Below are 16,870 nucleotides of genomic sequence, written 5' to 3' on the forward strand. Positions count from 1 at the left end.
TCTGATTCCTTACATTTCATGCAGCTCTGGATGGGATTGGAAGTCTGGATACACATAACAGGGTACCAATTTTTTTCTGTGCACTCTATTTCATCACTAAAAGTAAAAACAAGCATAAATATTTAAATCATACATTACTGGACTGTAGTAATTAAACTGTTTCTGATGCTTCATCTAATTTGCACTATTTGCTTAATTCAGTAAATCTGTGAATAGTGGAAAAACCTGCATGAAACTAAACAGGAAGCAGCACGTGAAGCTGGGAAAAACCATCTCTGCTCCCCGGACCATCAGCACTGGATCTCCTCAAGGCTGTGTTCTTTCTCCTCTGCTCTTCTCCCTGTACACCAACAACTGCACCTCCTCTCACCAGTCAGTCAAACTCCTGAAGTTTGCAGACGACACGACCATCATCGGTCTCATCTCTGATGGAGACGAGTCTGACTACAGGTGGGAGACAGACTGGCTGGTGTCCTGGTGCAGCCAGAACAACCTGGAGCTCAACGCTTTAAAGACAGTGGAGATGATAGCAGACTTCAGAAAGAACCCAGCCCCCCTCACCCCCCTCACCCTGGGAGACTCTACAGTGAGCTCTGTGGAGTACTTCTGCTTCCTGGGGACCATCATCACTCAGGACCTCAAGTGGGAGCTGAACATCAGCTCCCTTATCAAAAAAAGCTCAGCAGAGGATGTACTTCCTGCGGCAGCTGAAGAAGTTCAGTCTGCCAACAAAGATGATGGTGAACTTCTACAGTTCTATCATCCAGTCCATCCTCTGCTCCTCCATCACCATCTGGTACGCTGCAGCTACGGCCAAGGACAAGGCCAGACTGCAGCGTATCATCCACTCTGCAGAGAAGGTCATCGGCTGCAATCTGCCCTCCCTCCAGGACCTGTACGCCTCCAGGATTTTGAGGCGTGCAGGAAAGATTGTGGCCGACCTCTCCCACCCCGGTCATAAACTGTTTCAATCTCTCCCTTCTGGAAGGAGGTTTCGGTCCATCAGGACCAGAACCTCCAGACACAAAAACAGCTTCTTTCCCTCTGCCACCATCCACATGAACACACCCCAAGTCACCCACTGAACCCCCTCCACCACCCCCACCCGATCACCACCTCCATGATGACATTATCTGCTGCACTGTATATATATATATATATATATATATATATTTATATTTATCCTATCTATCCTTTATTTATCCCTCATCCTTTATATTTATCATTATTATTATTAATATTGTTGCTGGGTTGTTCTTTGTTTTTTTATTTTTTGTTGTTGTTTGTTTTGTGCACCAACTACCAAGACAAATTCCTTGTACTGTCCTTAAAACTGTACATGGCCATTAAAAACATTTCTGATTCTGATTCTGATTCTGAAAAGCATACTGTAATTGGTATCTTGAGGTTGGAGTTCAGCTTTATTGCAGATTTTTTTTTTTTTTACCTTTGTAGTCCTGATGTCCACACAAAACAGTTTAAAACATTTTAAAGCAGTACACTGCTACACAGAAGCACCATCAGAAGTGATGACTGCTCATGTGAGCACACTACAGAAGCCTGTGAGCAGCAAAACCTTTAAACAAGATTTATGTGCTAACGTTATAAAGAGTGAATTAAACTATGTGTTATGCAGCTAAAAACACCTACTGACTCCAATTTTGAAATGACATTTCTTTAGTCAAAGTCCAACTTCAAAGTAAGATATTTATTTTATTACTTTGTATCTAACTGTTGACAGCCTTGTTTTACACATTTCACTTCCTCAGTGTCACATTAAATGGAAGTAATTTGCCCTTGGCAAGGCTGTGGTGTTAAAAATACACTGCCAAACTGCGTGATGTGTTGTGGTGTTTCATCTTTTTTTAGATAACTTCACATGATCATTGTTGTTAATGCCAAGAGACAAGACTTAGTTTTTGTGTTCAGTTTGATTCAACTTGAGTTCTCAATTTATTTTACAAATATGAATAAATTCATGTGCAAGAGGTTGTTTTCTGAAATCATTATGAGGCTCTCTGATAGTGTTCTGGTTCAAGAGTGGTTTGACATAAAGAATAGAACATTCAACCATAAACACAAACCAAGGAGCTTTCCTGCCTTCATTGTATCAAAAGATTGAGCTTCGTTTGCCTTTTCTTATAATTGTAATTATAGAACAACAAGGGATTTACAGTCAAAGAACAGCCGCCCATTGGGTATTAACCTTAAATAGTACAAAAATCAAAGTCCCAGTACCAGAATATACAGGAATATTATAAGCTTTTCCAGTCTTTATAGTTTGAAAATATGTTGAATGATAATGAACATGTTACAAATTTGTGATGTATACTGTGGAATGAATGCAGTGTTTAGATTGACAAAGTCGTTATAACATTTGTTCCTACTTTTCACAAGGATTTAGCAAATGGCATTTGCATTGCATTCAAATGTAAATGAACCAATGGGAGAGCCTGGGAACGGAGTTCATCCCCAGCATAACTATTTAAGCTACCGGAGTACTTGGAAACTCAAGCTTGATATCACAATCATGCTTGAGCCGACTCTCTGATCCTAAAGGCGAGCTGATTGGGCTTTGCCTCCTACCCTGCTAAGCTGTCCAACAGAATGAACCGCTTTCTCCTCTCACTTCTCCAAAGGTGTGCATTAAATATCTGAATCCTCTGCAACGACACCTGAGCAAGGCTGTGCCTGTGAGAGTAGAGAGAAGTATGTGTTTAGTGCACTGTGTTGGTACAACACTTCTGTGTTTGAAGAAGTAGAACGACGTTCCTAGATCTCTTGTTGAGACGACCCACAGTGCTTGTTGTGATTGGCTTTCACTGCAAGTGAGGATTTTATCCGAACAGTGAATTGGAAGGAAGCATGAATGACTCTTGAGAGAGCTTTTAAGTAGGTAGAAGCATGTGTGTGTGTGTGTGTGCGTGCACCTCTGTGTGTCATCTCCAGCTGAGTAGCAGGATGCAGACAACCAGGAAGAGATAAGCGCGGGTGAATGGAGAGAGCTTCACATGTGTGTGTATATCAAGTGTGTTGCACATGTGTGCATGTTCGCGTGGGGAAATCACTTCACAAAGGCCTGGAAGTGTGTGTTCCCCTGTCTACCAGCGCGGGACTCAAAGGAGATAAGCAGACAGCCAAATATTCCCCCTGTGTTTTCCCAGCAAAAACAGGAGGTGGAATACCAGCCACTCGGGCCGATGCCACAAGGTCAGGCTGGGAATGAGTCGCGGTTCCACTTCTAACAAGCGGCATGCAGTAACACACGCAGACACTTTCTCTTTTCACACTGACAACAGAACAATGTGTTAAGTTCAGGAATTCATGGTAAAAATCTCAGAAATGTGTATTCAAGGAGGTTTCTTTGTAAGTTCCATTTGAAATAACAACTGAGTATGGCTGAACATCAACATTGGGACTCCATTCAGAGCATGCAAGATTCTATCTATTGAATTTCTATTAACTTAGCTTTCTTTGTTTTTCATCAGTCATTCTTTACTCTCTACTACTACTTTGAACCTACCATCAACCCCTGATACAAAGGCGCCACTGACATTGGCCATGTTTACATGGGAGCTTTAATTCCTCTTTAAAGCAGAATAAAAAATAATTCCCCTTTAAACTGAGCTTGTAAACACTTAAATCCTAATGCTAATTTAATTCCGAATTAAACCTAAATCCAAATTAGGTGTCTGGTTTTAATTATTATTATTATTATTATTAATAAATCCTCTATCTTGTAAACACTTAATTCCACTTTAAGTTAATTCTGGTCGTTCTGCGCATGCGCGACTTGCCGCGATGACGTGCTGGTGACGACATAATCCAGGATGGCAGCCTGAACTATTTATTTAATAAGACCCTTAGAAGACATGGATATACTGAAAAGAATGGATGGATGGAAGCAGAAACATGCGGACATTCACACGGACACATGGACGTATTACACACACGGACATCAGCAAACGAAACAGGCTTCATCGGACGGATGATACGGAGAAGGAGTAATGTTTTATGTTGGAGGCGGAGCCAACAATAAAAGGTTTGTTGTGTGTTCTTCCCGATTGACGTGATACGTCACGTTTGCCCCCTGTCCAATCAGAACCTTACTCAACCTCCAGACCTAAAGCGGAATTTAATAAAGCTGAATAAACCGGTTTTCCATGTAAACCTCAATTCTGAGTTACTATTTCCATTAAACACAAAGCAGAACACTTTAATTACAAATGATTTAATTCAAAATAACTAATTCCGAATGAAAAAACATCATGTAACCATGGCCAGTGACACAGCTATTGATCTATTCATGCAGTATTCATGCAGGAAATAAAACCAACTTTCTGACAAACTTTTTACTCCCCCTCGATAGGTGGCGCTGTATCTTGCAAAACAGTGTGTAGTGACGTGGTTCTACATGAACTGAAGAAGATTACAATGGTCAATGTTAAGGTGTTCACCTCCTTTAGCTGTAGCAGCAGGAAATGTGTTTCCTCGTCCGTCCAAAAGTTTATCTTCTAGCATTAATTCTTTCTGTTTCCGAAAGACTAAAAAGTGATGCATGCAAAGAATTTCATGTCCGAGCCTAAACGAGGTAATGCTACACATGCACTAATAGCTTGGTTGTCCATTGCATTATCTGGGTGTGTTAATGCAACTACAGATATTCAAATTAAAGTCAAACTAACCTGTTAAAATTGGACTAACCCATTTATTCAGTTTTCTCAAGCTGCGTTCAAACATACTGAGTGGACAACTTCTAGGTAAAAACAAAGTAACACCAAAATAAAAGTTGAAACACCTAAAATGCACAAGGTTGGTGAAGGACAATCTTTACACCAAATTCTTAATCTTAATACAGTCGATGCTCAATCCATGGTTACAAATGTATACCTGAGAAAAAGAAGCTTTAACTGTTAGACAATGTTCAGGTGTTGTGGTTCACTTTCTAAAGGTGCAAAGTGAACCAAATAAAGCAAAGTTGATTTATTCATTTTCAGGCTCGAAGGGCTCTAGGTGGGGGGGTTCACCCTGGACAGGGGGCTAGCCCATCCATCCATCCATTTTCAAACCCACTTGCTCCTGTTTTACAGGGTCGCGGGAGTCTGCCGGTGCCAATCTCCGGCTCTTCATTGGGCGCTGGGCGGGGGTACACCCTGGACAGGGCGCCAGTCCATCAACAGCAAACATAGCACACATGTTTTTAGATGGTGGAGTAGACCAGATTATCAGGAAAAAAGGCCACAAAGAACACAGAAAGATTACATAACCATTATAGGGTTTGAACCCAAGACATTCTTGCTGTGAGGCAGCTGTGCTAACCACTACTCCCCTAGGGTGTTCTCCAAGCATAGTTGTGACTTTTTACCATGGTATGAAATAGGGCGATTAAGGGATTATTAGCTGATACACAGCGTTTACTTCACACATAACTCAGTTTTATCTATCGACATAGACTACATATCTTCATTTTTTTAATCTAACAGTAAGCTTTTCAATTGTGTTATTTGTGAAAAAGTGCAAATGAAGTGTTTTAATTTGATCACTGCACACATTTTGTTTATTGTTATAATCCTGATTTCTTTTGAGATTGCTCCTGCTGACTTTGGCGAACCATTTCTTTCTGCTCTTTGGTTCGGTTGGGAAGCCATACATTTTCACTCCTGTTTCGGAGCGATTGGAGCATCCCCAGGCAGCACAGCAAACAATGGTGGCGACTACATGCAAGGACACCACCAAGTTATTCATGTTTCTGACTTTGTTAGACATTAATTTAATGAATTCATCTTGGTACGTAAGTGCATAGTAAAAATGTAATGTTTTTATATATGTATAAACATAATAAATATGTTTTCAATGTGTCCTGTCTGGATATTGTGTATTTTTTAATGAGCCCTTTTTTCAGATTTCTGCACAAGCAAGCAAAATATATATTTCTGCCTTTTGCAAAACAAAAAGTAGACAGTGAAGTTATTCTGAATTTGTAAATGTTATGTATATATAGTGTTATATAGGGCAACGCAACAGCATCATGCTGTTGATGCTAATCATCCGCTGACCTGTTGTGCTGTCAGTTGACAATCATTGATAGTCGACTGTCAGACTCCTTTTGTCCTCATCTGTCCCAGAGCTCTTTCAATGTCCTGTCTGAAAGTCAAATATTACATAAAATCATTATGATTACATAGGCCCTTAATTACCATGGGAATACTGAAATGGAAGAAAATAAACTAGTATGAAGTTTTAAACACCCTCCTTCTAAATAGAAGTTGGTTGTATGCATAGAAGTTGTATGGCTTAGTATGTCAATAAGCTTTGGAATGTGATTGCAAAGCAATACAACCTGTATATATATATATATATATATATATATATATATATATATATATATATATATATATATATATATATATAAATATATATATATATATATATATATATATATATATATATATATATATATATATAAATATATATATATATACATATCAATGCCTGAACCACTTTAAAAAAGCAGGTAAGCTAGCTGTTTACACTAACCTTTAAAACAAATTTACATCAGAAAAAAAAACTATTTATGGAACTACATAAACATTTATTGTTATATATACATACATATGACGGTATGACTGTATAAATATTGTAAATCAATGCAGTTATTGACGACAAATTACCGAAAATCCCAGTTATGTCACTCGGAATTAATGGATTTGAATTGTCCGCCAATAAATTCCGGGAACTATTTGAGTCGACATGAATCACGTGACGGTCAAGCATTTCAAACTTCTGTTGTTGCAACTCCCTCTAAACGGCTCTGATCTATGTGAACTATGTCATACTTACTAATGTCCCTCACAAACCTTAACAATACGATATAATATATAGAACATTAAGAATATTCAATCTAGCAAATCAGTTTTCAAACTCTGAACATTGCTTGGTATTCAATCCTTTTGCATTACAAACTACTCTACAAAACCCTTCAGATCACTGTGTACTTTTCAGTTTCAGTTTATTTGTTTCAGTCTAACAAACAATAACCTTCCACCTGCACTACCAAGGCACAAGTGAGATTGTTTTAACTTGATACTTAATGACATAAGTATAATCAACTAAAGACCACCATCCTGCTATATGTTGTCTACGAAATGCATCACTATTTGTAATGTAGTTTTAAAAACCAATTACACATTATCTACAGCTGTTGCTGAACCTTGCCTACCATCCAGCAGTATACAGATGTAAGTAATGCTTCTATAACTATGGTGCATTTCAGGGACCTAAATAATAATTTCACTATAAATTATCACCATGGCTCGACATGACTCCTCAGCTGTAGTATCAGGGAGTCCTGTCACCAATCAAAGCACAATAAAAATCTCTGCAGAACGTTTGTTAGCAACAGGAAGCTGTCACACAACCAGAGAGGAATTTCACATCATTTAATGTCAATTGAACAAGTCTGATGTGTAAAAGTAGTGTTCCCAACAGATGTCAGAAAGGCAGGGATCACTGTCCATATCTGTTATCACTCACAGTCCTTGGCTAATTATCTTCAGCTCTAAAAAATACAAGCCAGTTGAAGTGACTCAACTTATTAAAATCCCTGGTAAAAATGTGCACATGAGCTTTTGCAAATAAAAAATACTAAAATTGTGTGTTTACACACGCGAGCACGTGAGTATAATATGTCCTTTATGTGCACATTTCCACTAAATAAAGGCATCGCCTGTATCTTCTCACTTGGTTACTTCAACCTACAAGAGCCACTCAGTTACCTAAACATTCGTAGACTGAGTGTCTACCTGTAACCTGCCATCCAAACACATAGCACATTCTCAACTCACCTTAAAACTACAGACTCATGGGATTGCAGCACCAATATATTATCAGCCACACAGGGATCACACACACACACACACACACATAGGGGCCAGTGACATACAGGGATTTCAGGGTTGTGTTTCTACATATCGTTCTTGTTTCAGGGTGGAGCTCTGATCAAATGGATGAAGACCTATTATCATCACTGACATATGGGATTTAGGTTATGGATGGAAATGAACTTTTATTGTAAACAACTCTTGATCTATTCAGCCAAGGTGCAGGGTGTACTTAAATAGGGATGATAATACATCAACAAGAGCATGTGTATATATTAAGGTGATTGTAGCAAATGACATAACATGTTTAAAACTTTAATAGAGTTTGATATAATAGTAACATTCTCACACAAACACCATCATCCATCTCCTACTGCTTATCCATAGACGGGTTCCTTAGCAGGGAGGCCCAGAGTTCCCTCTCAGCTGCCACTTCGTCCAGCTCTTCAGGGGGATCCCGAGGCGTTTCCAGGTCAGCCGAGAGACATAGTCCCTCTAACATGTTCTGGGTCCTCGGGGTCTCCTTTCGGAGGGACATGACCTGATCGCCTTACTAGGCGATCCGGGGGGCATCCTAATTAGGTGCCCAAGCCACCTCATCTGGCTCTTCTTAATGCGGAGGAGCAGTGGCTCACCATAGGTGACGGAATGAAGATCGACCAGTAAATCAAGAGCTTCTTGGCTCAGCTCCCTCTTCACCACAACTGATCGGTGCAGACTCTGCATCACTGGAGATGCCGCACCAATCCGCCTGTCGATGTGTCGCTCCATCTTTCCCTCACTCATGAACAAGACCCTGAGGTACTTGAACTCCTCCACTTGGGGCAGAACCTCATCCCCAACCCGGAGAAGGCGCTCCACCTTTTTCTGGTCGATCACACAAACACTTGTAAGGTAATTTGTTGACTAAAATTTTTCACCATAGTTTTCGTCAACTATATATTTTTAATTGACAATAACTAGATGAAGAAAATCAAAATCTAAATATATTGTTGTTTCCATCGACTAATAAAAACTAAACTATAATGTTCACATGGGACAAAATCCAATCACAACTAAGTTTCTTTTTTGGAAGGAATCCAATCAAAACGACATTTGTTATGTGGCAGGAGGGGCAAGCCTTAATAGGTTCATAAATTGTAATTGAAGCTAAAAAAATTAATCAACTCTTGCTATATATTTTAGTCGACTAAAATCTTAATGTCATTTGCTGACTAAAACTGGACTATAACTGAAGAAATCCTGATAACTACATTTTGACTAAAAGAAAGTTGTATTTTAGTCAAAAGACTAAATCAAAATTTGCTGTCAAAATGAACACTGAATGAATCTTCACAGGTTAGGAAGTCGTTAATGCAGTGGTGTTACTGGTGTCCTCTAAGGCTGACTTTTTTTGTAGAATCCTTCTCACGAGTCATTAGGTCATTATGTTGTTATGGGTCTCACTTTGAGGTTTTTATTTCCAATAATTAAACTGTTAGTTTAACTACTGCTGCCTTATAACGCGTTGCAGGTGTTTTAGTTTTCTTCTTAAGTGAACTAAAATAGATTACATGTTATTTTATTCAACAATTACCCACAGCAATAGGCAGTAATGTGATGGAACCTTTTTTTGTGTAACTAGATTTCATCAAGTTTTCATCAATGCTACATATTTGTATTATTTCATCTACTCTCTATATAGTACACAATCACATATGCAAAGCCATGCGTGTGTGGCTAAAAAAAAACTGTACCCTTATGAAACATAGTTTACTGATAATCTGTAAACTACTGTATATCAAGTTGTTGGAACAAACTCTTCTGTCTCTATATAATACCTTCTATGGATTGACAGGAAATGTTATTGTTATTGCACAAAAAGGAGGATCCGACCCTTTGCTTCCCTTTTCAGCTTTTATTTTGTGTACCTTGCTTAGATTATGAGCTTTAGTGGACATTAAGTTTGTGAAGAAGGAAACTAGCTTCCTGTAGTCCCAGCGTGGAACAAACTGTTCTGTCTCTGCATTTTGGGAGTTTTTTCCAACATTTGCTGCAGTAAGGTTGAGAAAGAAATGTTTTACATCTGAGTGTTATCAATAAAATGTTCTGAAAGGGATCTGCCAAAACTGGACTCAGATACAGGGTGGTCATTTCCATAACACAAAAAAGAAGGATACTTTTCAGGGCTCGACAAAGCCAAGAAGGATAAAGACCGAAAATAATATCAAATCCATACCGTAAAACATGTCTGATAGAGAGGAGAGTTGAGAGTCATATTGTAGGCACTGCCCACACGGGGCCCGGCGCACCCAGCCAGCAGACCAACCACTCCCGACGCAGATCCGCCAGGGCAAGAACCACCACACACCCACCCAGCACAACTCCAGGGGAGGCCCCCGCATGGGCAGGGCTCCATTGCACTCCCCCTGTAATTTCCACCAGAGGTGCACTTCAACTGTGAGAAACAGAATCTTTAAAGATCACGTTGTATTGTTTTTGAATAAGTAATTTGCATTTTATTGCATCAAATAAGTATTTCAGGGAGTAGAAAAATAGAGCTTAATATTTGGTACAAAACCTTCAGTTTCTAATTACAGAGGTCAAATGTTTCCTGTAGTTTTTGATCATGTTTTCACACACTCCAGCAGGGATTTTGACCACTCCTCCATACAGATCTTCTCCAGATCTTTTTGGTTTCAAGGCTGTCTCTGAGCAACAAAGAGTTTCAGCTCCCGCCAAAGATTTTCTATGGCGTTCAGATCTAGAGACTGGCTCAGCCACTCCAGGACTTTGAAATGCTTGTTCAATGCTCTTACTAAGGGAAGGAGTTTGTGACCCAAAATCTCACGATACATGGCCCCATCTATCCTCTACTCATCCTGTCCAATTTGCTGAAAAGCACCCTCAAAGCATGACGTTTCCACCCCCATGCTTTACAGTTGGGATGGTGTTTCAAGTAATGTACTCATCCATCTTCTTCCTCCAAACACAGCAAGTGGAGTTTATACCAAAAAGTTCTATTTTCGTCTCATCTGATCACATGACCTTCTCCCTTGCCTCCTCTGGAACTTCAGATGAGTCTGGACATTTGCTGGCTTGAGCAGGGGTACCTTGCGTGCTGCAGATTTTTTGTTACTAATAGTAACCTTTGATGCTGTGGTCACAAAGCACTTCACAATATCAGCTCATTCACCCATTCACACTCACATTCATGTGTGGAGCTGCCATGCAAGGTGCTAGTCAACCACTGGGAGCAACTTAGGGTTCAGTGTCTTGCCCAAAGACACATCGACACATAGACAGCTCTTTGGTCTGGGAACAAACCCCCAACCTTTCGATCAGAAGACGACCCCTCTCTCAGGCAGAGAAAGGTCAAGGTAACACTCAAACACATTGCTTTGTAAGTTAGCTCAGCCTATGCTCCTAAAACTATCAAAACACAGCTCTCGTATTTGCATTTCAAACACTTTAAACTGGCCAGCAAAGCACTAAATAAACTATTTAATAAGTCCATGAATGAGCAGCTTCTTTCGTCTGTTTTTTTACCTCTTCCATTCAACAGTGTGTCGGTGTTTGTTTGAAGGACTTCAAACATTTGTGTTGCCAGATAGAACTGGCAATTCTACCCATAAAGTGTTAAAAACCCACCAAATTGTAGCCTGCACATGCTCTATTGGAAACTCTAAACCCAACCTGACAACGCAGCTTCTGTTAATTCTCCATTTATCTCAGTGCTGCCATAACTGTTAGATTCACCTTTTATTTCCAACATATGAGGGAAATGAAGATGTTTTAAACTGTTAACTTATTTATTGCATTTAGAGTACCAATACTTTTTTTTGTTGTATACAATGAAATGAAACTGTAAATAGGGATTATCTCAGAAGGTTAACAACAATGCGCCATTATCTCCATCTGCTTGATCAACCCTTTCTAAAAAAAAAAAAAGTGTATACACTTTTAATAAGCATGTGCTCGTAAATTTGTGTGCTTCGCAAAACAGCAGCAGAAGAGGAAACAGGAAATACAGATGTGGTTCTAGACCCGGGAAAAGTAGAACACTTTGACATTAAAACTTTAAACAGGAGCTGATGGTACGATCAGCAAAAGGCATTGAGCATTAAATACTATTGGGTCCTGTTGAGTTGGATCCGAGAGTTTGTTCCTTCACCTACTGTAACATGTTATGGTTCAGCTGAGTTTCTTCCTTAATTATTGATGTTAGTGTAATGTTGAGATTGTTGGTGAGGGTTTACTGTGTAGCTACATGAAGCAATGCAATCATCTGCTCAAGCAAATCCTTTGTAAAAGCAACAGCTCTACACCAAATGCTCCCTTTAGCCACAAACCTGTCAATAGAACATCAATAAACCAGTTTCACTGTGAGTTGCAAGGCAGCCGATTTAAAGGAAGCATCAACAAATTTCTCCTCAATTTGGAAACTTTTCACTGAGATCTTGCAGTGTATTTATGTGGCATTAGACATGAAAATAATCCATTAAAAGTGATGTGACAAACATATGCTCCTCTACTAAATCAGCCCTTTACCCTCAATTGGGGGGTTCACGTTGGCCTAGGTTGGAGGTATGTGACAACATTTATTGATTTATTTTGGTCAGATAAATCATTAAAAATGGTACACTTGTGCGTGCCCAACAACAATCCTCTGTTATTTGTGAACGGATTGGGCATAAATTTGGTAGGTATAATCTATGGATGTGTATGCATCGACGCTCTGAGCCCTATTTTCGATTTGGGGCCCCAAAAGAAGAAAAAAAATGAAAGTTGATTTTTAATTTATTTGCGAGTCAAATATTATGACGGTTGGTGGTACCAAATCATTGACACATACCAATGTATAAATAGGGCCCATTACCCCGTACGTGTCACAAGGGCGCCAGGGGGCCCCATTTTTCAAATGACGACTCCTCCGTTAATGCTCACTGAATCTGGCTTTTTTTATTTGGTGGAACCGCGGGCCCGGCCGCAGTTCATCCGAACTTGTTAACCCAGCTTTTGTTGTTGTAGTGCATGTCAGTAAAATCCTACAACTGGTCACATGACTGTCAGACACAGAAGGCGTATGTAGGATCATGTCAGGGTCAATGTCAGTGGACAAACTGTGAAAAGATTGTTTATCTGACAATTTGATCTGATTACAGTATATCAGTGATGTGTATAAATAAACCCCCTCATTACTTTTTCTCTTCATGCAAATTAGTCTGATTTCTTTGAACTGACAGAATTAAGTCTAACTACCAAGGACAAGTGACAATGTAAGAGTTAGTGTGTTAGATGTTTAAACAGATGCTAACCTGTTCAAGCGGCACTACAGATGTGCACACATGTTTACTGTAAAATATCTAATTTTAGACTAAAAAAACGTGCTTGGCATTAACTGAGCAGTTCTGAAAGCGATGTGTGTGAGTTGGCTGAGGAGAAGGTGTAAAGCCTAACAGTTAAAATCTTCAGTGAATCATGTGGTTAAAGTAGAGATGCATGTGCTCATCAGGGTGGAACATGCAAAGACCTCAAAGATAAAAGTTGACTTATGCGATCTATAAATGTGTCACAATAAATGCCCAATTATACGTGCAAAACTCACATGAATAGACTAAAAACAGAGCTGCGTTGCTTAGTCTCCACTGGAGTGGCTCCCATGATAATAAACACAGTTACAGAGTAGCTCTGCAGCAGCGCCAGCCTCAATAAATGTACCACATATTCTTTCATCCTCTGTGTGTGCGTGTGTGTGTGTGTGTAACAGCAGGACTCATCATTGCCAACATTTTCTCCGTCCAGCTGTTTCTCATCTCTACTTATGGTTGATTTAACATCTGCACACACGTGCTCAAACATTTAGCCCTCTTGTTTTTATCATCATCACCAACATTTTCCAAAACAAGTGATGTGCTCAATGGCCTTTTTCTGTATCGTAAAACAAAACGGTGTAGTGTGTGTAATTTCCAGGGCCACTATCGGCCCAGTGCGATCTATAAATTGTTATTACTCATAAATAACAGTTTCTTGTGGGGGGAGTCAAATATTTACAAAGGCGCACTTCAAATAAACACTTCTTTATACCACACTGTACAAATAGCCTGAGAATATTCACCTTTTACTCTTAAATCTTGGAATTAAATTGTATAAATGTAAAATACACAACTGGAATAAAAGTCAAATAAGTCATAAAAATGGACAAATGAAAGCATAACAAATATATGTTATAATGTGTATTTTGGTTAAATAAAATAAAATAAAATGCAGATATAGTTGAATAAGGAGAAAAGGAATATGAATTAGGCTTATTGGTAACACCGAAACAATAACAATAACAATTTAATTGAAGATCATTTCCTCTTCCACATTCTAAAGTCAACCACACGCTGAAATGTGACTTTTTATGACTGATACTGTACTCTGTGATATCAAAGGTTTGATATCACAGAGAGGAAAGGAAACCATTAGTGAATCAGCATCCTGCACATCTGGATCAGAACAAACACACATGCACACGCACTCACTAACTCACTCACTCACTCCCTCAAAGACTAATTAATTATCACATTAAAAACAACGAAGAAAACGGGGTGCTCACCAGCTTTACACGGGTCCTTGTAATCGATGGTCTCCACGCTGTCTTCTTCATAGTAATCATAGTCTGGATCCTCGTAATCAAAGCAGCTGCTGATTGTCACTTTACCCCAGAAAGTCAAGCCGGCGAGCACCAGCGTGATCCAATGCATTTTAGCTGCCAGAGCTGGCACTCGGTCCATCTGAAGACACGCACAGGAAAGAGCCTCCTTCAGAGCTGCTGCAGCGGTGATCTATCGGCTCATGGTGGGGACGGATGGATGGATGGATGGATGGACGGATGGGTGGATGGGTGACACAGGAACTGGTGACAGCAGGTTAGTGTGTCCAGTTCGACCTCATGGTGAAATCTGACTCAAACATCTGGCGGTAATGGACCACGGTTGTTTTCTGCTGTTTCCTCGCAGGTGAGTCTGATACGGGACACATGAGAGAGAGAGAGAGAGAGAGAGAGAGAGAGAGAGAGAGAGAGAGAGAGAGAGAGAGAGAGAGAGAGACGGTAAAGAGCGGAGCAGTGATTTCTGCGCGTAAAGACGCACGGCAACGGGGCTGTTGCGCAGAGCTCTCTCTCTCTCTCTCTCTCTCTCTCTCTCACACACACACACACACACACACACACACACACACACACACACACATTCCCTACCCCCTGCGGTGGCCGAACCCCAACTTAAGTCTCTTTAGCCCACTCTCTTTTGTTTTTATTCCTTTCGCATTAATGTGTAAAGGCACCCCCACGGACACCAACGTAAACCCTGCACCGTGAACACATGAATTACACTGAAGAGCTCTTTTATATTATCACAGCACCGATGTGGTGGGGCCACACTACACGGAACCCTCTGAGCTTTTGTGGCAACTATCAGGTAAGCGAGAAGCAGGCGCCAAGTGAGTGACGATCCACCCCATTAGGAAGTCATTATAGAGACTTTATGGCTGTGTTAATGGTCGGTTCATCTTTAACAGTGACAAGTTTGAATTCTGAGGTCAAGATATCCTCTGGTTAGGCTAACTGTATTTGGCTGTGCAGATCAAAGTGGCTCACAGACGGGTATAAAGACGCTGTCTTGCACCTTTTTTAATCAAGTTTGTTGTACTGTATTATAAATACAGAGCTGGCAGTAATAGTAACAAGTTTATGTTAAAAAATGGGGAAACCAGGCACTCTAAAAATTAAAAGAAATTATAATAGCCAAATCTTTTTGTGTTTTTGACACTTTTCTTCCCCCTGTTTATCCAAGAGCACCAAAAACTACAAAACTTTAAACACTTTGAGCAGCCAGTCATCCCCTTGCCTTTGCTCTTCAGATCTGTATCTACTGCACTTTATTATTGGTATTTATTTTTTTTAATTTTTTTTGGGTATTTATTTTTAACTAGTTTTGTATTTGACAAAGTGAAAGTATAGAATGCAAGATGGTGTGTTGTTTACAATTGTAAAAGAATATATATATATATATTAAATCAAAAGAATAAAATAATAATCAGTAATTTATTTATTAATATTTTTTACTTTTTTTTTTTTTTTTTTTTTAATCAATTCCTTGAGATTTCAGGCGACCCCACATGGGGTCGCGACCCCTAGGTTGAAACCCCCTGTTCTAATCGCTCATTAAAAGCCTTGCCAGCAGTAGGTCGATCAACGGCAGGTGAGTTAACGGAGTTCACGTGGGCTCGTGATCCTTCACTAAACCTTATGCTCATTGATTATGATATTATGATACTGATACTGATAGCAAAGGCATGCGCTCGTGCACGCTGGCTAATTAGCATATACTAAGCACCCGTGCACAACTGTAAATGTGGCGTTTACTTTTAGACCGTCAGCAACAGACACCCTCAGGCTGCAAACACACGGGCAGTTAAAAATAAAGCAGTTTTTGACAGCCTGTGAACACCTTGCCAAGGTAAATCCTTCCTGCGGGCTCCGTGGTTTACCTGCTGCGGGGCGCGTCCGGTGGCTGGCCCGTCAAAAAAAGGGGCCCGAGTCCGGCTCGGGGGTCAAAGAAGAGGCTGTCGGTGCAAAGGGCTCCAGGGTTACTCTTCAACCGGTGGTGCTGAATGTGCCCATTCCCCCCATTCACCGCCGCCGGGAGCGCTGTCTCTCCTGCGCCCGACCTCACCGACCTAATCCTGCCCACGGGGAGAGGTAGTGGTAGTGACGTCACACAATCAATCCAAAGGCAAGCTGTCCACTACACAAGGCTGAGAGCACACACAAATCCTCTGCACACACACACACACACACGAAATAACACTAATGCAACTCTATAAAGAGAAAACCACATACAATGTGGAGTTTGCATGTTCTCCCCCATGAGTATTCAGCATTATTTTCTATATTCTGTGTGTTTGCCCTGTGATGTCACATCTCAAGTAGTACACCTGACGCTATTAAAGAGCTACTGAAAACA

At 40.1% G+C, this 16,870-nt stretch overlaps 1 protein-coding gene across 2 annotated transcripts in view; it reads right to left on the reverse strand.

Annotated features, from left to right (window-relative positions):
* Positions 1–16,524, reverse strand: part of tll1 (tolloid-like 1) — a 68,374-nt gene extending 51,850 nt beyond the window's left edge. Inside the window, exons 1-2 of one of the 2 annotated variants that reach the window (XM_028447573.1) lie at positions 16,395–16,524; positions 14,461–14,869 (exon numbers count right to left, since the gene is read on the reverse strand). In XM_028447573.1, the coding sequence (XP_028303374.1) occupies positions 14,461–14,638 (178 nt within the window). In that variant the 5' untranslated portion in view covers positions 14,639–14,869; positions 16,395–16,524. Of the gene's footprint in view, positions 1–14,460; positions 14,870–16,394 lie in introns of those variants that run through there. The other variant, XM_028447566.1, reaches the window with a different exon arrangement.
* Between the last annotated feature and the right edge of the window lie 346 nt (positions 16,525–16,870).

The sequence above is a fragment of the Gouania willdenowi genome, chromosome 1 (genome assembly GCF_900634775.1).
Source record: "Gouania willdenowi chromosome 1, fGouWil2.1, whole genome shotgun sequence".
Taxonomy (NCBI): Eukaryota; Metazoa; Chordata; class Actinopteri; order Blenniiformes; family Gobiesocidae; genus Gouania; species Gouania willdenowi.